General features: G+C 47.1%; 1 protein-coding gene across 7 annotated transcripts in view; it reads left to right on the top strand.

The window, feature by feature from the left end:
* Positions 1–21,797, top strand: part of LOC111966890 (death-inducer obliterator 1) — a 70,303-nt gene extending 48,506 nt beyond the window's left edge. The window contains exons 7-19 of one of the 7 annotated variants that reach the window (XR_011480162.1): positions 5,652–6,141; positions 6,360–6,519; positions 6,742–6,858; positions 8,467–8,571; positions 12,380–12,530; positions 12,777–13,530; positions 13,721–13,874; positions 14,054–14,143; positions 14,246–14,441; positions 14,571–18,866; positions 19,203–19,373; positions 19,418–19,550; positions 19,927–21,797. Coding sequence is in view for 3 of the 7 variants with exons in the window: in XM_070444372.1 (XP_070300473.1) it covers positions 5,652–6,141; positions 6,360–6,519; positions 6,742–6,858; positions 8,467–8,571; positions 12,380–12,530; positions 12,777–13,530; positions 13,721–13,874; positions 14,054–14,143; positions 14,246–14,441; positions 14,571–18,866; positions 19,203–19,351 (6,662 nt within the window). In the remaining 4 variants the exon portion in view is untranslated. Of the gene's footprint in view, positions 1–5,651; positions 6,142–6,359; positions 6,520–6,741; positions 6,859–8,466; positions 8,572–12,379; positions 12,531–12,776; positions 13,531–13,720; positions 13,875–14,053; positions 14,144–14,245; positions 14,442–14,570; positions 18,867–18,966; positions 19,374–19,417 lie in introns of those variants that run through there. The other 6 variants (XR_011480164.1, XR_011480163.1, XR_011480165.1 and 3 more) reach the window with 6 other exon arrangements.
* Positions 21,798–23,951: the final 2,154 nt, after the last annotated feature.

Raw genomic sequence — 23,951 nt, 5'->3', positions numbered from 1 at the left:
ATTGATCTTGGCTTCATAATACAGTTTCTTCTTCTTTTTGTTGAGTTTAGTGAGATCATTTCTCAATTTGCAGTAAGCCAGCTAGTCAGATGTGGAACCAGATTTATTATCCACTCTTTTTGACCCATCTCTTTCAACCATATAGTTATTCAATTCCTCAGCAATCCATGGAGTCTTAACAGTTCGTTTCTTAACAGGTGCATGCTTCTCAATAATTGGACAAAGCAATTTCATAAATTCATCAAGTGCAGCGTCTGGATGCTCCTTATTAATCACATCAGACCAACATATATTTTTTACATTATCCACATAAAATTCACAGCAAAATCTTTTGTATAATCTCTTATACACTATTTTACACCCAGCTTTTGGAACTTTGGCTCTCCTGGATTAGCCACTATATTGTGATCACTGCATGCAATGGGTAGGGATACAGAGTTCTAACGTATTAGTAAAAATGTGATCCATACATGTGGATGATCTTGTTCCTGTAGTGTTTTGTAAATACCCTGGTAGGTTGGTTAATAACCTGAACCAGATTACAGACACTGGTTACAGTAAGAAGCTTCCTCTTGAGCGGACAGCTTGATGGAAATCAGTCAATATTCAGGTCCCCAAGAAAGTAGACCTCTCTGTTTACATCACATACGCTATCAAGCATTTCACACACATTATTTCGATACTGACTGTTAGCACTTGGCCTTCAGCAACACCCCAAAATAATAACACTTGACATAAGATATTTTCTAAGCATTACAGGGATATGGTTCTGAATATATATATACACTGCTCAAAAAAATAAAGGGAACACTTAAACAACACAATGTAACTCCAAGTCAATCACACTTCTGTGAAATCAAACTGTCCACTTAGGAAGCAACACTGATTGACAATAAATTGTCACATGCGTGTGCAAATGGAATTAGACAACAGGGTGGAAATTATAGGCAATTCGCAAGACACCCCCAATAAAGGAGTGGTTCTGCAGGTGGTGACCACAGACCACTTCTCAGTTCCTATGCTTCCTGGCTGATGTTTTGGTCACTTTTCAATGCTGGTGGTGATTTCACTCTAGTGGTAGCATGAGACGGAGTCTACAACCCACACAAGTGGCTCAGGTAGTGCAGCTCATCCAGGAATGGCACATCAATGCGAGCTGTGGCAAGAAGGTTTTGCTGTGTCTGTCAGCGTAGTGTCCAGAGCAATGGAGGCGCTACCAGGAGACAGGCCAGTAACATCAGGAGAGTGGAAGGAGGCCGTAGGAGGGCAACAACCCAGCAGCAGGACCACTACCTCCGCCTTTGTGCAAGGAGGAGCAGGTGGAGCAACTGCCAGAGCCCTGCAAAATGAACCTCAGCAGGCCACAAATGTGCATGTGTCTGCTCAAACGGTCAAAACAGACTCCAGGAGGGTGGTATATGAGGGCCCGACGTCCACAGTGGGGGTTGTGCTTACAAGCCCAACACCGTGCAGGACGTTGGCAATTTGCCAGAGAACACCAAGATTGGCAAATTCGCCACATGGCGCCCTGTGCTCTTCACAGATGAAAGCAGGTTCACACTGAGCACATAAGCACATGTGACAGACGTGACAGAGTCTGGAGACGCCGTGGAGAACGTTCTGCTGCCTGCAACATCCTCGCAGCATGACCGGTTTGGCGTGGGTCAGTTGCATGGTTGTGGGGTGGCATTTCTTTGGGGGCCGCACAGCCCTCCATGTGCTCGCCAGAGGTAGCCTGACTGCCATTAGGTACCGAGATGAGATCCTCAGACCCCTTGTTAGACCATATGCTGGTGCGGTTGGCCCTGGGTTTCTCCTAATGCAAGACAATGCTAGACCTCATGTGGCTGGAGTGTGTCAGCAGTTCCTGCAAGAGGAAGGCATTGATGCTATGGACTGGCCCGCCCGTTCCCCAGACCTGAATCCAATTGAGCACATCTGGGAATTCATGTCTCGCTCCATCCACCAACGCCACGTTGCACCACAGACTGTCCAGGAGTTGGCGGATGCTTTAGTCCAGGTCTGGGAGGAGATCCCTCAGGAGACCATCCGCCACCTCATCAGGAGCATGCCCAGGCGTTGTAGGGAGGTCATACAGGCACGTGGAGGCCACACACACTACTGAGCCTCATTTTGACTTGTTTTAAGGACATTACATCAAAGTTGGATCAGCCTGTAGTGTGGTTTTCCACTTAATTTTGAGTGTGACTCCAAATCCAGACCTCCATGTGTTGATAAATTTGATTTCCATGATAATTTTTGGTGATTTTGTTGTCAGTACATTCAACTATGTAAAGAAAAAAGTATTTAGTAAGAACATTTCATTCATTCAGATCTAGGATGTGTTATTTTAGTGTTCCCTTTATTTTTTGAGCAGGTGTATATATATATATATATTATATATAATATATATATATATATATATATAATTAAGAAACATCCCTTTTTCAGGACCCTGTCTTTCAAAGATAATTCATAAAAATCCAAATAACTTCACAGATCTTCATTGTAAATGGTTTAAACACGGTCCCCATGATTGTTCAATGAACCATAAACAATTAATGAACGTGCACCTGTGGAACAGTCGTTAAGACACTAACAGCTTACAGACGGTAGGCAATTAAGGTCACAGTTATGAAAACGTAGGACACTAAAGAGACCTTTTTACTGACTCTGAAAAACACCAAAAGAAAGATGCCCAGGGTCCCTGCTCATCTGCGTGAATGTGCCTTAGGCATGCTGCAAAGAGGCATGAGGACTGCAGATGTGGCCAGTGCAATAAATTGCAATGTCCATACTGTGAGACGCCTAAGACAGCGCTACAGGGAGACAGGACGGACAGCTGATCGTCCTCACAGTGGCAGACCACGTGTAACAACACCTGCACAGGATCGGTACACCGAACATCACACACGCGGGACAGGTACAGGATGGCAACAACAACTGCACGAGTTACACCAGGAACGCAGAATCCCTCCATCAGTGCTCAGACTGTCTGCAATAGGCTGGACTGAGGGCTTTGAAGCCTGTTGTAAGCCAGGTCCTCACCAGACATCACCGGCAACAACGTCGCCTATGGGCACAAACCCACCGTCGCTGGACCAGACAGGACTGGCAAAAAGTGCTCTTCACTGACGAGTCACGGTTTTGTCTCACCAGGGGTGATTGTCGGATTACCGTTTATCGTCGAAGGAATGAGCGTTACACCGAGGTCTGTACTCTGGAGCGGGATCGATTTGGAGGTAGAGGGTCCGTCATGGTCTGGGGCGTTGTGTCACGGCATCATCGGACTGAGCTTGTTGTCATTGCAGGCAATCTCAATGCTGTGCGTTACCGGGAAGACATCCTCCTCCCTCATGTGGTACCCTTCCTGCAGGCTCATCCTGACATGACCCTCCAGCATGCCATACTGCTCGTTGTCAGTGTTGTGCCATGGCCAGCGAAGAGCCCGGATCTCAATCCCATTGAGCATGCCTGGGACCTGTTGGTTCGGAGGGTGAGGGCTAGGGCCATTCCCCCCAGAAATGTCCGGGAACTTGCAGGGGCCTTGGTGGAAGAGTGGGGTAACATCTCACAGCAAGAACTGGCAAATGTGGTGCAGTCCATGCACTTGCAGTACTTAATACTGACTGTTACTTTTGATTTTGACCCCCCCCCCTTTGTTCAGGGACACATTCCATTTCTGTTAGCCTGTGGAACTTGTTCAGTTTGTCTCAGTTGTTGAATCTTATGTTCATACAAATATTTACACATGTTAAGTTTGCTGAAAATAAACGCAGTTGACAGTGAGAGGACATTTCTTTTTTTGCTGAGTTTTATATATACCAACACCTCCCCCATAAGCATTTCTGTCTCTTCTATAGATGTTATATCCTTGTATTGGTACTTCTGTATCATCAAATAATATATGACTGATATCAGATTTGAGCTAATTATTGATTTCATGAACCTTAATTTCTGAGACTACATATATTAATATGGGCTATTTTCAGCCCTTTCCTGGGTAGCTTATCAGAGATAGACATAATACTGAAAAGAGCAAACAAAGCAAGAGAAGAAAATATAGCTTCAGCAGCCCATAATCAATTAGTGTGTGTGCTGCGGGGTTGAAGCTACGAAACCATAGGCTTGGCTCTCTCAACCTTTCCAGGCTTCTGGGAGGAAGGGTGGACAATGAGCCAGTCATAGCAGATGTAAGCAATGTCCCCACTCACTCTGGCAGCTTTCATGACTGGGATAAGTTGTTTCCTCTTCTGGTGCACAGCTTCAGGATAGTCCTCGTTGAGGAAGATATACAGTACCAGTCAAGAGTTTGGGGACACCTATTCATTCAAGGGTTTTTATTTATTTTTACTATTTTCTACATTGTAGAATATTAGTGAAGACATCAACTGTGAAATAAGTGTTATATTTGAGATTCTTCAAAGTAGCCACCCTTTGCCTTGATGACAGCTTTGCACACTTTTGGCATTTTCTCAACCAGCTTCACCTGGAATGCTTTTCCAACTGTCTTGAAGGAGTTCCCACATATGATGAGAACTTGTTGGCTGCTTTTCCTTCACTCTGCGGTCCAACTCATCCCAAACCATCTCAATTGTGTTGAGGTCGGGTGATTTGTGGAGGCCAGGTCATCTGATGCAGCACTCCATCACTTTCCTTCTTGATCAAATAGCCCTTACACATCCTGGAGGTGTGTTGGGTCATTGTCCTGTTGAAAAACAAATAATAGTCCCACTAAGCGCAAACCAGGTGGGATGGCGTATCGCTGCAGAATGCTGTGGTAACCATGCTGGTTAATTGTGCCTTAAATTCTAAATGAATTGCAGACAGTCATTAGCAAAGCACCCCCACACTATCACACCTCCTCCTCCATGCTTCACAGTGGGAACCAAACATGCAGAGATCMTCCATCTACCTACTCTGCGTCTCACAAAGACACGGCGGTTGGATCCAAAAATCTCAAATTTGGACTCATCAGACCAAAGTCTAGGCAGCGACGCTCCCCATCCAACCTGACAGAGCTTGACAAAATCTGCAGAGAAGAATGGGAGAAACTCCCCAAATACAGGTGTGCCAAGCTTGTAGCGTCATACCCAAGAAGACTCGAGGCTGTAATCCCTGCCAAAGGTGCTTCAACAAAGTACTGAGCAAAGGGTCTGAATATTTAAGTAATTGTGATACTTCCGTTTTTTAATCTTAATACATTTGCACAATTTTCTAAAAACCTCTTTATGCTTTGTCATTATGGAGGGGTGTATTTAACCAGTTGACATTACTCGAAATCTTAATATTAGACGGTTTAAAATCTTTCTCTCAGGGTTTATTATATTACTGCTTCTCCTTGCAGTATTCACTTTTAGAGAGAGTACACATTCACACTGATTTCTCAGGCCAAGAAATACCATATTGAAGCTGTCTTAGTCAATGGTAGTGAAGCTGTCTTAATGGTAGTGGTTAATCACATGCATGCACTATTCATGCTTAACTGGTTAAAACACACTTATACATACGCTTACAAATTTACCTCACAGCTTATTACACTGACTTCCTATAACAAGTTTTGTTGATTCCAGTCATAGCTACCAGATGCCAGATGCCATATTTACTTATCAGCACTGATTCAGCTACCCTCTTATTCTATTTTCTAACAGCAAAAAGGGCCAGTGAGCAGGTTGAGATTGAGCCCATGGCTCCTCAGACACATTCTCCACAAAACTCTCCTTCAGACAACATCACTGAGTCCGCTCCTCCTCTGCGAGGTGCTCCAGGAAAAACCAAGAGACCAGCAAACATCGGCAGTGTCTCCAAGAAACCCTCTGAGGATACTCCCCCTGTCAAACAACCCAACCCCCCCAAATCAAGCTTCTCTCCGTCCCCTGAGGTTCCAAACACCTCAGTCTCCAGACACCACGAAACAGGGGCCCTGAGGATCGTCAAGACCTCCTTCACCATCCCCAAGAAGCAGGCTGTCACCCCCACTCCACCCTCACCCTCACCTTCACCTCCAGTCCCACTGAATGAAACCAGAACCCTGCCTGTGTCCCCAGCCCCAATCGCCCCTTCCTCCAGACCCCCCCAGCCAGCCAATAACCAGGTCAGGCAGAGCATCCAACGCTCTCTTGCCAACATCCTGTTCAAGAGGTGAATATAGAGAGATGCAAGCATATAGAGATGATGGATAGCATCTCTCTCTCTCTCTCTCACACACACACACACACACACACACACACACACACACACACACACACACACACACACACACACGATGACATTGATTGACAAAGCAGCATTGCTTGAGCTCTTGATTGTAGGACAACATTTCTATTGAAAGATGACTAATTGCATTTTGATTTTATAAGGGTGTGCGACTGTGACGATTTGGAGAGGTCTGAGAGTGAAGTGGGAAAGCTGGTCACCAACATCGAGACGGAGATGTTTAACATATTTAACAATACAGACAGCAAGTACATGAACAAGTACCGAACCATCATGTTCAACCTTAAAGACCCCAAAAATAAGGTTGGTCTTCAGATGGCAGAAATAACACGTGCCTTATCATAAGAATACAATCTTAACTCCAGTTATATAATAAAACTATCTGCTATACAGTTAGTGCATTTCATTCAAAAAGTTGTCAAATCCATTATTCAGTTTAACAAATGTGCCCCTTTCTCACAAAGTAGACATCTAGTTCACTATGTGGTTGTACGCTTCACTGATTGTGGTGGGGTGGGTCTCCAGGGTTTGTTCTACAGTGTCATCCGTGGTGAAGTCAGTCCCTTCAGACTGGCCAGGATGAGCCAGCGGGACATGCAGGCCACAAAGGTGTCTGAGCCGAGCAAAAGGGACTCTCTAGCGGTAAAGTATAATTATGATAGCTTTATCTTTTTTAGTATGGCAGTCAGTTACACCACATTTGGATAGTCCCAAATACAATACATGCGGACACCCCTTCAAGTTAGTGGATTTGGCTATTTCAGCCACACCCGTTGCTACACACAGCCATGCAATCTCTATAGTGAAACATTGGCAGTAGAATGGCGTTACTGAAGAGCTTAGTAACTTTCAACGTGGCACTGTCATTGGATGCCACCTTTCCAACMAGTCAGTCTGTCAAATTTCTGCCCCGCTAAAGCTGCCCCGGTCAACTGTAAGTGCTGTTATTGTGAAGTGRAAACATCTAGGAGCAACAACGGCTCAGCCGCAAAGTGGTAGGTCATATAAACTCACAGAACGAGGCCGCCGACTGCTGGAGCACATATAAATCCTCTGTCCTCGGTTGCAACACTCACTACAGTGTTCCAAATTGCCTCTGGAAGCAATGTCAGCACAATAACTGTTCTTTCGGGAGCTTCATGAAATGGGTTTTCATGGCCGAGCGGCTGCACACAAGCCTTAGGCCGCCATTGGACTCTGGAGCAGTGAAAACACGTTCTCTGGAGTGATGAATCACGCTTCACCATCTGGCAATTGGACAGACTAATATGGGTTTGGCGGATGCCAGGAGAACGCTACCTGCCTGAATGCATAGTGCCAACTGTAAAGTTTGGTGGAGAAGGAATAATAGTCTGGGGCTGTTTTTCATGGTTTGGGCCCCTTAGTTCCAGTGAAGGGAAATCTTAACGCTACAGCATACAATGACATTTTAGACGATTCTGTGCTTCCAACTTTGTGGCAACAGTTTTGGTAAGGCCCTTTCCTGTTTCAACATGACAATGTCCCCATTCGGTGTCTTGGTTTTGCAGTTTTCAGGAATAGGGGAGGCGTGAGAATCCATAACACGGGAGGCATGGGGGTCCGTACAGAAATGGTTTGTCAAGATCGGTGTGGAAGAACTTAACTTGCCTGCACAGAGCCCTGACCTCAACCCCATTAAACGCCTTTGGGATGAATTGTAACGCCAACTGCGAGCCAGGTCTAATCGCCAAACATCAGTGCCCGGCCTCACTAATGCTCTTCTGGCTGAATGGAAGCAAGTCCCCGCAGAAATGTTCCAACATCTAGTGTAACCCTAACCGGAAGAGTAGAGGCTGTTATAGCAGCAAAGCGGGGACCAACTCCATAGTCATGCCCAGGATTTTGGAATGAGATGTTTGACAAGCATGTGTCCACATACTTTTGGTCAAGTCATGTAGATGATCTACAGGTGGYCAAACTATCAACAAACTGTCTGTTTATAAGCAACTGCTTGGTTAGGTTTAGAATAAAGGTTTGGKTGAGGGTTTAGTTTAGGGTTAGGGTTAGTGAATAGTTAGTTGAAATGTTCTTGACAGATATTGAAAATCTACTGCACATCTACAAAGCATCTACTAGGGACTATCCAAATGAAGTGTTACCAAACAAATGACTAAAGAAGACCATTATCATACTTCAATGAGAACTGTATTGATCATCCATAACTTGACTAGTTGATTGAGGTGCTGTGTTCTAATTCCCTGATTTGTCGGTTGTCGGTGTGTCTTGCAGGTCCGGGAGTCTGGTCCCAAAGCCCCATGTGTACTTCCAAACCCAGCGCCTGAGCCAGTGAAGGTTGACCTACCCAGTCTTCCCCCCAGGACAAATAGACACATGGTATGTACACTGAGTATACAAAACATGATGAATATTAACATTATGCTCTTATCTGTTACAATGGCGCCGAAGGAGTTGGCCGCCGTTTTACGATCCCGTAACCAATTGTGCTATTGTGTATGTTTTTTCGCGTTATCTGTAACTTATTTTGTACATAAAAGTTTCTGCCACCGTGTCTTATGACCGAAAAGAGGTTCTTGACATCAGGCCAGCGATTACTCACCYCGTACTATAGGAATTCTTCTTCTTCAACGAGTCGGATGGGAAGRATTTACTCCAGACACCCGACAAGGCCCTCATCCTCGTCATTCGCAAGAGGAAAAGACGGAGGTATTGTGGACGACGGTCCGGGTGCCTTGTAAGGATCCGTCGCCGAGAGGGTAATCTACCTTTACCATAGGTCCTATTAGCCAACTTACAATCAATCGATAATAAAAATAGATTAACTACGAGCACGTATATCCTACCAACGGGACATTAAAAACTGTAATATATTATGTGTCACCGAGTCGTGGCTGAACGACGACATGATTAACATACAGCTGCCGGGTTTTAAGCTTTTTCGGCAGGATAGAACAGCGGCCTCTGGTAAGACAAGGGGAGGCGGCCTATGCATATTTGTACACAACAGCTGGTGCACGAAATCAAAGGGAGTCTCAAGGTTTTGCTCGCCTGAGGTAGAGTATCTCATGATAAGCTGTAGACCACACTATTTACCAAGAGAGTTTACATCTATATTGTTCGTAGTTGTCTATATACCACCGCAGACTGATGCTGACACTAAGACCGCTTTCAATGAGCTGTATACGGTCATAAGCAAACAGGAAAACACTCATCCAGAGGCAGCGCTCCTAGTGGCCGGGGACTTTAATGCAGGGAAACCTAAATCAGTTTTACCTCATTTCTATCAGCATGTTAAATGTGCAACCAGAGAGGGAAAAAACTCTAGACCACCTTTAATACACAAACAGAGATGCGTACAAAGCTCTCCCTCGCCCTCCATTTGGCAAATCTGACCATAATTCTATCCTTCTGATTCCTGCTTACAAGCAAAAACTAAAGCAGGAAACACCAGTGACTCGGTCAATAAGAAAGTGATCAGTTGAAGCAGATGCTAAGCTACAGGACTGTTTTGCTAGCACAGACTGGAATATGTTCCAGGATTCCTCCAATGGCATTGAGGAGTACACCACATCAGTCACTGGCTTCATCAATAAGTGCATTCATGACGTCGTTCCCACAATGACCGTACGTACATACCCCAACCAGAAGCTATGGGTTACAGGCAACATCCGCACTGAGCTAAAGGGTACAGCTGCCGCTTTCAAGGAGCGGGACTCCTTGAAAGCCTATAAGAAATCCTGCTATGCTCTCAGACGAACCATTAAACAGGTAAAGCGTCAATACAGGACTAAGATTGAATCGTCGGATGTGGCAGGGCTTGCAAACTATTACAGACTACAAAGGGAAGCACAGYCACGAGCTGCCCAGTGACACGAACCTACCAGATGAGCTAAATTACTCCTATGCTCGCTTTGAGGAAAGTAACACTGCATGAGAGCACCAGCCGTTCCGGATGACTGTGTGATCACGCTCTCCGTAGCCGATGTGAGTAAGACCTTTAAACAGGTCAACATTCACAAGGCCGCAGGGCCAGACGGATTACCAGGACGTGTACTCCCAGCTTGCTCTGGCCAACTGGCAAGCATCTTCACTGACATTTTCAACCTGTAATACCAGTCTGTAATACCAACATGTTTCAAGCAGACCACCATAGTCCCTGTGCCCAAGAACACTAAAATACCCTGCCTAAATGACTACCGACCCATAGCACTCACGTCTGTAGCCATGAAGTGATTTGAAAGGCTGGTCATGGCTCACATCAACACAATTATCCCAGAAACCCGAGACCCACTCTAATTTGCATTCCGCCCCAACAGATCCACAACACTGCCCTTTCCCACCTGGACAAAAGGAACACCTATGTGAGAAATGCTATTCATCGACTACAGCTCAGCATTCAACACCATAGTGCCCTCAAAGCTCATCACTAAGCTAAGGACCCTGGGACTAAACACCTCCCTCTGCAACTGGATCCTGGACTTCCTGATGGGCCACCCCCAGGTGCTGATCCTCAACACGGGGGCCCCTCAGGGGTGCGTGCTCAGTCCCCTCCTGTACTCCATGTTCACTCATGACTGCATAGCCAGGAACGACTCCAACACCATCAAGTTTGCTGATGACACAACAGCGGTAGGCCTGATCACGACAACAATGAGACCGCCTATAGGGAGGAGGTCAGAGACCTGGTCATGTGGTGCCAGGACAACAACCTCTCCCTCAACGTGATCAAGATAAAGGAGATGATTGTGGACTACAGGAAAAAGGGGACCGTGCTGCTGGGTTGTATGCTGGGGGTGCTCAACTCATTCTCATCGACAGGGCTGTAGTGGAACAGGTTGAGAGCTTCAAGTTCCATGGTGTCCACATCACCAACAAACTATCATAGTCCAAACGCACTAAGACAGTCGTGTAGAGGGCACGACAACACCTATTCCACCTCAGGAGACTGAAAAGATTTGGTATGGGTCCTCAGATCCTCAAAAGGTTCTACAGCTGCACCATCGAGAGCATCCTGACTGGTTGCATCACTGCCTGGTATGGCAACTGCTCGGCCTCCGACAAGCATGGCACTACAGAGGGTAGTGCGTACGACTCAGTACATCACTGGCGCCAAGTCGAGGTCCAAAAGGCTTCTTAACAGCTTCTACCCCCAAGCCATAAGACTGCTGAACAGCTCATCAACGGGCTACCCAGACCCCTGTTTTACGCTGCTGCTACTCTCTGTTTATTATCTATGCATAGTCACTTTAACTCTACCTACATGTACATATTACCTCAACTAACCGGTGCCCCCGCACATTGACACTATACCAGTACCCTCTGTGTATATAGCCTCGCTTGTTATTATATTGCTGCTGTTTAATTATTTGTTACTTTTATTTTCAATTTTCTTTTCAATTTTTTAGCATTGTTGGTTAAGGGCTTGTAAGTAAGCRTTTCACTGTAAGGCCTACACCTGTTGTATTCGGTGCATGTGACGTAACATTTGATTTGATTTGATTTCCATGACAGACTGACCAGGTGAATTGAGGTGAAAGCTCTGATCCCATATTGATGTCACTTGTTAAATCCAATTAGTGTAGATGAAGGGGAGGAGACAGGTTAAAGAAGCGTTTTTAAGCATTGAGACAGTTGACATGGATTGTGTATCTGTGCCATTGAGTGTGAATGGGCAAGACAAGATTTAAGTGCCTTTGAACAGGGTAGTTCCCAGGCGCACCGGTTCGTGTCAAGAACTGCAACGCTGCTGGGTTGTATGGTGGGAGTGCGCAACTCAATATGAAGGTGTTCACTTTCGAATGTATGCCAAACAAAAAACAATGATTGCAAAGTTAAACAAAACTCTATGCACAAGGACGACTTTTAAGAATTTCCACAGAAAATTTGACAAAAACAACATTAACTTTACAGATGTTTGGTCGAAGAAGGACGGCACAAACCTCACAAAGCATCATTATGTTACCGTGGAATTGCCCATGACTTCCACATCTTGCATGGCTGTACCTTTTACGTGTTATCTAACATGTATTGTTTGGTCATATTGATGAACTGATTCCTAGATGTTTTGTTTCATCTTCAAATGTGCCATAAGTTTTATGATATTTGTGTGTGTGTGTGTGTTTGTGTGTGAATCTGTGTGTAACATTTTAGTAAATGAGAGTGTGACATGATCCTCTTTTCTCAGGAGAAGACCACTCTCCACGCTGCCCCTAAGGCCAGACCTAGCCAGTCGAGCCGGAGCAGCTCAGTGCCAGACATCCTCAGCTCCATGCTGAAAGACACAACTGCCGAGCACAGAGCTCACCTGTTTGACCTCAAGTGCAAGATCTGCACAGGTAAATGGAAAAGAGAGAAGGCACAATTACAGTGTACACATCACAACCTCCAACAAACACCATACAATTATGTTTGTCTTTTGCAATGTGTCAAACTATGATTGTGAAGGTGTTGACATCCAGTGTTGACATCAACCACAATCACTCCCAACGTCAAATTAATGATTTAAAGCATTCTGTATTCTGTAGAGGGTGATGCTGCTAACATATGTTTTGTATGGGTTGGTGTCCGTTTCTGCCCTTCAGGTCAGATATCAGTCGAGGATGAGGCGGAGCCTTTAGCCAAGAAGCCTAAACTCTCTGGGTCATCGTCGTCCTCCACCAAACCAGACCAATGGAGAGACAGGCCGTCTCGGCCACCCTGGATGTATGCCAGAACAGATCTCAGAACAGAGGAGAGAGGATGGAGAACTCCAGCTGGAGATGAATCACCCCTCCTTGCACCCCCCGACTCCCCCACCATGGATTCCTCTGCTTCCCCAGTAATGGAGGATGACCCTGCCTTAACCATCATGGAATCCCCCACTTCTCCCACAATGGAATCTCCCGCTTCCACAACAATGGAATCTCCCGCCTCCCCCATTTTGGAATCCCCTGCCTCCCCTGTTATGGATTCTCCCGCCTCCCCTATTCTGGAAAACTGCAAAGCCAAGACACCGTCCAGAATGTATACCCCAGTCATGATACCGGCTGTTTCTACGGTAACCATCACAAGGCGTGACCCCCGCACCATTGGCAACCGTTCTGCTGCTCTGTATGGTGACCCCCGCACAGCAGATAACTGCACTCCTGCCATGGCAAGTGTCGCCTTGTCTACAGCCCCACTTCCACCAGTCTTTCATGCCCCTGTGAAACAGAGTGGTACTCTGAGCAAGCCATTCATGCCCTTGCCACCCCCCCCATCCCTGCCACCAATGCCAGCATTACCCAAATCTATCCTGACGAAGCCATCCTCCTCATCGTTCTATGGTTCATCTGGATCATCTGCATCCTCTTCAAGGTATCTCCTCTCAGCTTGCCACCATCACTACCAGTGAACCTTGATAAGAAAGGGTTTTAAGATAATTAGTGCATGTTCATTTCAGTCATAATATGAGTCTTGTTTTGTCCTCTGTGCATGAGCTATATTTGCTTTACAGCGCTGAGTGAATGGGTAGTAGTGAGCTCTCATTGTGATGTTGTGTTTGCAGGGCTATGAACTCCCACACCCCTCCAGACGGGGAGACGGCCCAGTTCCTGGCCAAGCAGGAAGTATTGTGGAAGGGCTTCCTCAACATGATCAGCGTGGCCAAGTTCGTCACCAAGGGCTATCTGGTTTCAGGGCCCTCCGAATACCTCAAAGAGGTAACAAACATAACAGAACAGAACTTTGCTACCATGACTGCAAGAGACAAAATAAGAGGGCATTGTCAGATACAGTCTCTTTGGATAGTTTCTTTCTGAACATTTAAGACAATTCATCTCATAAACAAACATAGCAGTTTTGGCTATGTGGATATTTACAACAAGTCTATTTTGTTCAGGACCTGCCTGATACCATCCAGATTGGTGGAAGAATCAKGCCTCAAAYTGTGTGGGACTACATCGGGAGAGTGAAGGCCTCTGTTACAAAGGCAAGCCCTCCCTCTGTCATTATGGGAAAACCTATACAATTTAGATGGGGTCTGTGTATGTGTTGGTATCTCAATGTTAAAGAGATGATTGTCGGTCCACAGGAGCTGAGTGTGATTCGKTTCCACCCAGCGACAGAGGAGGAGGAGGTGGCCTACGCGTCTCTGTTCTCCTACTTCAGCAGCAGACGGCGCTTTGGGGTGGTGGCCAACAAAAGCCGCAGCATCAAGGATATCTACCTCATCCCAGTCAGCGCGAAGGAGTCCATTCCATCCAAACTCCAACCTTTCGAAGGATCAGGTAAGAAAATACTGTCATTTAGGCCAACATGTAGAAGGCCATACAGATGGCACACTGAAGTCTGCACACACCAGCATTATTTAAGACAACATTCAAAACTAATCTCCCTACACCCTCTTTATGTAACAGGCCTTGAGAAAAATCGCCCCAATCTTCTTCTGGGACTGGTTATTTGCCAGAAACCCAAACGTGCGGAAAGCGTACCACAAGCGTTTSAAGAGAAGAGACCCAAGATCCGCATGTCCAAAGACCCCAGAGATATTGGCCTCCCTAGACCCCCTTCGCTGTATGGGTCTGACCCTAGAATGGAGGAATTCTTGCCCTATGACCCAGAGATGCCCATGTCCACCCTTCCTGGTTCCCCTCCTTCCACTGGATCCCTGTCACACTCCTCCTCCTCTGGCTCACTGACTAGCCCATCACTTCTGTCCTCCATTAGAGCCTCTGCCCCTCCCCCCACCACTAGCTCCTCCGCTGCACCTAGCAGCACCGCCACCAGTCCCCTGCAGACCATCCTGAAGTCACTGTTTGGGAGGGACTCTCCTGCAGTCCCAGCAGTTGCTGCAGTGCCCCTTCCATCCACTCTTCCCCCTCTCCCATTGGTGGATCCAATAGTCCAGCAGTACGGGCAGAAATCCAAAGTCAAAGMGATTGAGGAGGAGGAAAATGAATATGATCGACCATACGACCCAGGGGAAGAGTATGGTCCAGCAATGGGCTATGGATTGGTTGCCCCAATTTGTACGGATAAAATGTTTGAGGCGAAAGCTGCCTCTCTGGCCGTTTGCGCTGATGATGACGACGTGGCTTACGACCCTGAGGATGAGACTATCTTTGAGGATATGCACAATGATGGGGTCAGTGTAGCAAAAGCCCCATCTCCAACTCCTACCCCAGCTCAAGCTCCTACCCCAGTCACAGTACAAGCCCCAGTCCCAGCTCCCACTCCAGCCCCTCTGTGCCTCCCCATTACTGGTGATGTAATTGTCTCAGCCGCTACTCTGACTGAACAACAGCGAATGCTTGAGGAGCTCAACAGGCAGATCGAGGAGCAGAAACAGCAGTTGAAGGAGCAGGAGTGGGCACTGCGCCAGCAGAGAGAGGCAGTGGGCATGTTCATGGCCCACTTCTCTGTTTCTGATGCCTTGATGTCTCCCCCTCCTAAATCTGGGTGGTCTCAATTTCAAACACAGCAGACTGAAGGAGAGCAGTCTGAGGCGAATCCTTCAGCGGATCAAAAAGCTTTGAAAGGTCTCTTGAAAACAGAAGTACCAATAAAACAAGAGATTAAGACAGAGACCAAGACTGTACCTCTTTCAGAGTCAAGAAATGTGGAAATGCCCAGTGCAACAGCGAAGCGGGTAAAAGAGATTAAAAAGCAAAATATTCAGGCAACCGACAATTCAGATCCTGAAGCTGGTGAGATCCAGGACTCTGATGTAGCTTACGACCCAGAGGATGACACTATCTTTGATGAGCTGCAAGACATGAATGTAGAAGAGAAGGGGAAAACTCTACCACATTCAGCAAGGCGTTCTGGGCGGTCTCGTGACTCCTCGGTGTCTAGCTCGTGTCGTGGCACATCGCGCAATGACACTCCTGATAGGAGGCGTAAGCATAGCAGCCAACCGCATACTCACTCACCCAAAAGACGGGACCGTAAAATCAAGGACCGTCACAAAAGCCCTCCTCGTCGATCTGGCAGGCGGTCCCCTGGACGCTCTGATAGGCAAAGGGACAGACACAGACGGGGTGGGAGGAGCCAACCGTATCACAGAGATTGTGACCACTCTGACCGCACAGGCCGCCATCTCCCTCATAAAGAGAGCACTTCTCGRCGCAGCTCTTGTAGCCGTAGAAGATCCCCATCTACACCAAGAAAAACACTAGATTCCGCCTCTAGGGGAGTCTCAAAGGGTCAAAGGGAGTCTTCTCYTCCTCCAGTGTCAGAAGACTCCAAGCGTCCAGAGGCTCCTGAAGACATGGGTCCTACGAGCCCAGCTCCAGCACTGGTCATGGAGACTAATGACTCACCTCAGYCCCCTCTTGATAGAAAGGACATTAATGAATCACTGTGTGATCGTTCTGAGTCTGGACGTCCACCACAGGGAGAGATTGAGTACGYAGGCCATCAAATGCCCCATGAAAATCCCACTCCCCAGCAACCTGGGGATCAACAACCTCCTCAAAGCTTKCTGCGATCACCACCAACAGGCCTCAACAACCAGCAAGGCCTCAACTTACAGCGTCAAGACAATAGGGATAGGGCCTCTCAAAGGGAAATACTAGAGCAACGCATTGTACAGAGCCCATCAGACATTATGAGAGAAAAACAGTTTTCCTCACAAGGTCCTCCCCACAAGGCGTCTCCAAACCAAGGGCCAGATATGATAGTACAAGGGCAAGACATGAGGGGGGAAAGRAGAGGGCTGCAAATGAGGCATCCAGGTCCAGAACCAAATATGAAAAGTCCAGATATGAGAGGGGAACAATTCTCATTAACAACTAACTTTGGAGGACCGCCATYGCCCCATTTCAACAGTCTAAGGATGTCTTCATCCATTCCAAGAGGACATTTTGAGGACCAAAGAGGAGCACATYGTCCTGGTTTCCATGGCCCCAGGGGTCCTCGTCCCTCGAGGTTCAACCGGCCCAGAGGCTCATCTCCAGGGCATTTCCCAGACAAAGGGGAGCCACCACGGTCCTGKTTTGATGGTCCACATCAGCCCGTGATCAGACTTCAAGGGCTGCTAGGAACAACAAGAGACGCCAACAACCAGCATCATGACAGTGAAGGTGGGCCTGTTCAATCAGAAATAAAGGAGCAACACATTGTACAGAGTCCTTCAGAGATGATGAGAGAGAAACATTTTTCCTCACAAGGTCCTCCCCACATGACTTCTCCAAACAACCAGGGTGAGCGGTCCAGCAGTTTAGAGAGGACAGTTCCCGAAAGGAGGGAGGGGAGAAGAAACCAAGGCCCAGACATCAGAAGGACAGATATGATGGGACCAGGGCCAGATATGATGGGACCAGGGCCAGACATGCAAGGTCCAGGGCCAGACATGTGGGATGATAGAAGAGGGTCAGACATGTGGGATGATAGAAGAGGTCCAGGGCCATACATGAGTGGTCCAGGGCCATACATGAGTGGTCGAGGCCCAGACATGAGAGGTCCAGGCCCAGACATGAGAGGTCCAGGCCCAGACATGAGAGGTCCAGGCCCAGACATGAGAGGTCAAGGCCCATACATGAGAGGTCCAGGCCCAGACATGAGTGGTCCAGGGCCAGACATGAGTGGTCGAGGCCCAGACATAAGTGGTCGAAGCCCAGACATGCGAGGTCCAGGCCCAGACATGCGAGGTCGAGGCCCAGACATGCGAGGTCAAGGGCCAGACATGAGGGGTGATGGGAGAGGGCTAGACATCTTGGATGATCGAAGAGGTCCAGGGCCAGACATGAGAGGGCCAGAGACTGACATGTGGGGTGATATGAGAGGTCCAGAGCCAGACATGAGAGGTCCAGATATGAGAAAAGAACGAAGACACCCAGATATGAGGGATCCAGGACCCGACATTAGGAATCCAAACATGAGGAGTTCAGGCCCAGACATGAGAGATCCAGAAATGCCAGGCCCAGATCCAGACCTGAGAAGTCCAGACATGAGAGGGGACCACTTCACACCTATAGCTAACTTCGAAGGACAGAGGCCACCATCGCCTTATTTCAACAGTCCAAAGATTTCCACATCTGTTCAAAGAGGACATTTTGAGGATCAAAGGGGAACACATCATCCTGGTTTCCATGGCCCCAGGGGTCCTCGTCCCTCGAGGTTCAACCAGCCCAGAGCGTTACCTCCAGGGCGTTTTGCAGACAATGGGGAGCAGCCACAGTTCCGTTTTGAGTGTCCACAGCCAGTGGTAACACCTGTTCCTGTCTCGCTTGTAACATCAAGGGAGCACAGTATACAGAGCCCTTCGGACACTCTGAAAGAAAGCCAGATACCCTCACAAGGTCTTCCCCACAGGGCCTCTCCAAACAACCAGGGGGMGCGGTCCAGCAGTTTAGAGAGGAGAGATCCTGATATTAGTGAGGGAAGGAGAAACCCAGGGCCAGACATCAGAAGTCCAGATATGATGGGACCAGGACCAGACACTAGGGGTGATAGAAGAGGGCCAGACAGGAGAGGTCCGGGTCCAGACATGAGAGATCCAGACACAAGAGGTGATTGGAGAGGGTCAGATATGAAAGATCCAGAACCAGACACAAGAGGTGATTGGAGAGGGCCGGGCCCAGACATCAGAGGTCCACGGCAGGACTCAAGGGTTGATAGGAGAGGCCAGGGAGACACGAGAGGTCCAAGGCCAGACATGTGGGATGAGAGGAGAGGGCCAGACATGAGGGGTCCAGGGCCAGACATGAGGGGTCAGGGCCAGACATGAGAGTCCAGGCCAGACATGAGAGGTCCAAGGCCAGACATGAGAGGTCCAAGGCCAGACATGAGAGTCCAAGGCCAGACATGAAGATCCAATGCCAGACATGAGAGATCCAAGGCCAGACATGAGAGATCCAAGGCCAGACATGAGAGATCCAAGGCCAGACATGAGAGATCCAAGGCCAGACATGAGAGATGCAAGCCAGACATGAGAGATGCAAGGCCAGACATGGAGGTTCAAGACCAGACATGTGGGATGAGAGAGAGGGCCAGACATGAGGGGTCCAGGGCCAGACACAGAGAGGGTCCAGGGCCAGACACGAGAGGTCCAGGGCCAGACACGAGAGGTCCAGGGCCAGAACGAGAGGTCCAGGGCCAGACACGAGGGTCCAGGGCCAGACACGAGGGGTCCAGGGCCAGACACGAGAGTTCCAGGGCCAGACATGAAAGGTCCAGGGCCAGACATAAGGGGTGATAGGAGAGGGTCAGACATGAGGGTCAGGGCCAGACATAAGGGTGATAGGAGAGGGTCAGACATGAGGGTCCAGGGCCAGACATAAGGGGTGATAGGAGAGGGTCAGGGCAGATATGAGAGGTGATAGGAAGGGCCAGACAGGAGAGGTCCCAGTCCAGACATGAAAGATCCAGATCAGACATAAGGGGTGATAGGAGAGGTCCAGACATTAGAAGTCCAGGACTAGACACAAGAGGTGATAGGAGAGGCCCAGGGCCAGACACGAGGGGCCCAGGGCCAGACACGAGGGCCCAGGGCCAGACACGAGGGCCCAGGGCCAGACACGAGGGCCCAAGGCCAGACACGAGAGGTCCAAGGCCAGACACGAGAGGTCCAAGGCCAGACACGAGAGGTCCAAGGCCAGACACGAGAGGTCCAAGGCCAGACATGTGGATGAGAGGAGAGGCCAGACATGAGGGGTCCAGGTCCAGACACGAGAGTTCCAGGGCCAGACACGGAGTTCCAGGGCCAGACCCGAGAGGTCCAGGGCCAGAATGAGAGGTCCAGGGCCAAACATAAGGGGTGATAGGAGGGAGGGTCAGGGCCAGATATGAGAGGGGATAGGAGAGGGCCAGACAGGAGAGGTCCCAGTCCAGACATGCAAGATCCAGAATCAGACATAAGGGGTGATAGGAGAGGTCCAGACATTAGAAGTCCAGGACTAGACACAAGAGGTGATAGGAGAGGCCCAGGGCCAGACACGAGAGGTCCAAGGCCAGACATGTGGGATGAGAGGAGAAGGGCAGACATGAGGGGTCCAGGGCCAGACATGAGGGGTCCAGGGCCAGAGAGGAGAGGTCCAGGGCCAGACAGGAGAGGTCCAGGGCCAGACAGGAGAGGTCCAAGGCCAGACAGGAGAGGTCCAGGGCCAGACATTTTACATTTACATTTGAGTAATTTATCAGACGCTCTTATCCAGAGCATTTTACAGTTAGACATGAGTGGTTCAGGCCCAGACAGGTGTCCAGAAATGCCAGGCCCAGATCCAGACATGAGAATTCCAGCTATAAGAGACCACTTCACAACAAACAATTTTGGAGGACCGAGGGAAGTACATAGTCCTGGTTTCCATGGCCCCAGGGCTCCTCGTCCCTTGAGGTTCAACCAGCCCAGAGGCTTATCTCCAGGGCATTTCGCAGACAACGGGGGGCAGCCACGGTTTGACAGTCCACAGCCAGTGGTAAGACCGTTGAGGCATAAAGGAGGTTTACTCCCCACTCCCCCGGAGGGTCTCATTAGTTTGCTGAACAACAGCCCAGAAGCTTTTAAAGAAGACCAGTGGCAGAATAGTCAATCACCTGATACGAGGAGAACAAGCCTACCCAGAGAGGACTGTGAAATGAGAAACTATGGAGACAGAGAAAGCCACTCTGAGGAGCGTGGCCATTCTGGTAACCCTAGAGACAGGGGGAACTTCCAGGGCTCAGCGCCCCACTTGTCCCAGGAGCGGCAGTTGCCTGAGGACAACAGGAGAGAGTGGGGTGGCAGTCATAGAAGGCAGAGGGGCAGGGGGACAGGTAGGCCTATGAGTAGGGAGAGCGAAGGGGTTAGAGGGAGGGAAGCAGACAGGCCCAGAGAGGAGGTGGGTGAAAAGCAAAAGACACCCGCGGAAAACAACAAAGACATTGGAAGAGCCACAAGCATGGAAGGAGATGCAAACAGAGTTATCACTAGTCTGCACAAACGTTCACTTTCAAAAGACAGCGACAGAAACAGTTTAAAGGATGGAAGTGGAAAGAAAGAAGAAGAAATGGGGGGAAATGGTAACAAGGTTGAATCAACAGACACCCCCCAGACAGACACCCCCCAGACAGATACCTCCCAGGAGAGTTAAGGGCCTGCTTGACTGGAGACTACGGTTAACAGAAATGCATGGATTTGGACCGTTTTTTAAATCTGTTGGGCCATTTTCAGCACTACACACATTGAATATATCCTGTGAATACAGTAAGAAAATCTGCGGGGAAAGTGATAGTTGCAGAATTGATGGAAAACGATGGAAAAGATCTGACTGGTATTGTCATTTTAACTAAATGTCTGAAACGTGTTAGTGCTATTATTTCACAAATCCTCGACTAAGTTTGAAGTTGGTTCAGTTCATAATGTACTACGTAGTCATTTTCAGCACATCATAAAACACCCCGAATTTTTGGAATGTCATGACTGATCGTACCTTGTTTCATTCATCTTACAGTTTTAAAATGGTCCAGATGACTTGCCTTTCTGAGATTCCAGATTAAAACTCATGTTAAGTCACACATTGTGTTTCTAGATTATTCTTTTTCTTTCTAAGTAGGCCTACAAACGTATTAGACCATACTGCTGTCATCTGTTCACTGATTATAAAGCCTTCATTTTGGTTAATCTCATGATTAAATGTTTTAGAATAAATGAAAACTTTATTTCATTTYTTTTTGTTTGTATTATGTTTTAATTTGTTGAACGCAGGCCAATAAAAAGTTAAGGAATTATCCTACTTGCATTTCATTTGAACCACAATCAATTGAGAAAGAAGAAACCCGCACACTGCTCTTGCTAGTATCACTGCTCTTTATTAAGCTTTCCGTATTCTTTTTTCTCACCTTATTCAACTGTTACCATRCACTTGCAACAAAGATAGCCCAGATGTGCGAGTGCCTTTTTGAATTTGGAACCACAATCAATTATCAGGTTTGTCTGATAAAATTGTTKCCTAATATTTTAAAGAATTGCATACGTTTTGAGTTTTGCTTGTAATGTACATTTAGTGAATTTAAGAGGTATTGTGTAGGCTATGCATAATGGAAAGGTCATGCCATATTATTTTTGGTCAAGCACTGGGGCATTATTAACCTAAACTTAGGCCCACAGCCAAAGCACTTTCTCAGTTATGAGTTATCCACTCAGCCCTGTACTGTAGTTCAATACCAACTCTTGCTCCTCTTGTTGTGCCTTTGGGGGCCTTTGCGCCCCATTTAGAAATTACACAAGGGGGAAAACTGTCTCACAATAGGGTCTTTTACATATATTTTCAATACTTTTTTGACTTTTTTGACCTTCCATAAATGTTTGCCCATGGTAGAATTGGTCACAAAGGGATTTTTTTTTGGGGGGGGGGACCTGACATTTACCAAAACATTCAGGAGATGGTGCTCCATTTTCCATACCCCACCCTACCATGAGACATCCATGTCTTCATCACTGAAAAAGATGAACAGCTGAGTTTGCTATAGTTTGAAAGCTTACAGTCAGGGTTATCAAAGAGTTTTATAAGACACGGCATACTCTTGAATACAGGGTGGGTGTCATGTTTTCGCTTATAATAAATGTACTAAAATGTGAATAAAATGTCAATTTCATATGGCACCGCAAAGATGGTTGGAAGTCCACACATCACAGAATGTTGACTTGAGTGGGAATATCCACTGTTTTAAATTATAACATCAATCTTCCATAGGAAACGTATTGAAATCCTAGAAATACAGGTAATAGAATCGACATTCCCATTCAAGTTGACATTTGACGTCGGGTGGAATGGAGCTAGTAATTTGAAGTAAATTCWATTTAAAATGTCAATTTTCTACCAGTTAAAGAAATTATGAAATTATTTGAAGACTCAGTTGGATGGCTTTCAAATKATATCAAACTCAACCGTTTATCAATGATGAAGACGTGTATGTCTCATGCGGAGGTGTAGTATGCAAAATCTGTCAAATTAGAGCACCTCTATCGGCAGATTCGGGTTAAAAAAAGTCCCACTGGGCATACACTGGTTGAATCAACGTTGTTTCCACGTCATTTCAATGAAATGATGTTAAACCAACATGGAAAAGACTGAACTGATGTCTGTGCCCAGTGATGTCACTTTCTGCCCACTTCTACCACGGGAAAACATTTCATTAAAATCACAAGCTGTACAGTCAGAAAAAGATTGAATTCATTGTGAATGGCCCAATAAACTGGGTTACTCTACTTGCACAATCTTATTAAAAATAACAATAACTAAGGTAGATCTGGCGGGCTCTGAGGTACCAGAACGCATGATTTTTTAAAATAWTTTTTTTAAATAATAAAGCATTGCATGCATTGTCATTGCTTTTGCGTAGTGGCATAGGGCAGTAGAGTGGAGGGGCTTGCAGAAGTTGCACACATGGGGGAAAATGTTTGTACCCGAGGGTCCTGGGAAAAATGTGTCTTTTTATAACGCATTTCATGCAATTCTACATCATTTTACATGACTGAATCTTTTTTATTACCGCACAAATGATGTAAATGACAGGCTACTTTGACACTGACAAACTGAGAATCTGAGATCAACCACAACGACCTTGTCTTGAATCCAGGCCTAAGTGTGTGAAGACACACATATTGTACAAAGCTTCCAGTAACTGCTCATTGAGTGGAACTGAGAAAAATGGCTTTTATTTACCTTGGTTTCACAGTAACTTTACGCAGTTACTGCTAACATGACCCCCATTTTCTCCAAAACACAGTACAATAGAAGCAGGATATTTGTCCACATGATTAAGCATGTATTTAATGTAAATTACTTTAACTAATTTTCGACCACACGAGCACTTAC

This window comes from Salvelinus sp. IW2-2015, linkage group LG7 (assembly GCF_002910315.2).
Source record: "Salvelinus sp. IW2-2015 linkage group LG7, ASM291031v2, whole genome shotgun sequence".
Classification (NCBI taxonomy): domain Eukaryota; kingdom Metazoa; phylum Chordata; class Actinopteri; order Salmoniformes; family Salmonidae; genus Salvelinus; species Salvelinus sp. IW2-2015.
The sequence above is the reverse complement of the archived record's forward strand: the minus strand, read 5'-3'. Positions and strand labels throughout refer to the sequence as shown.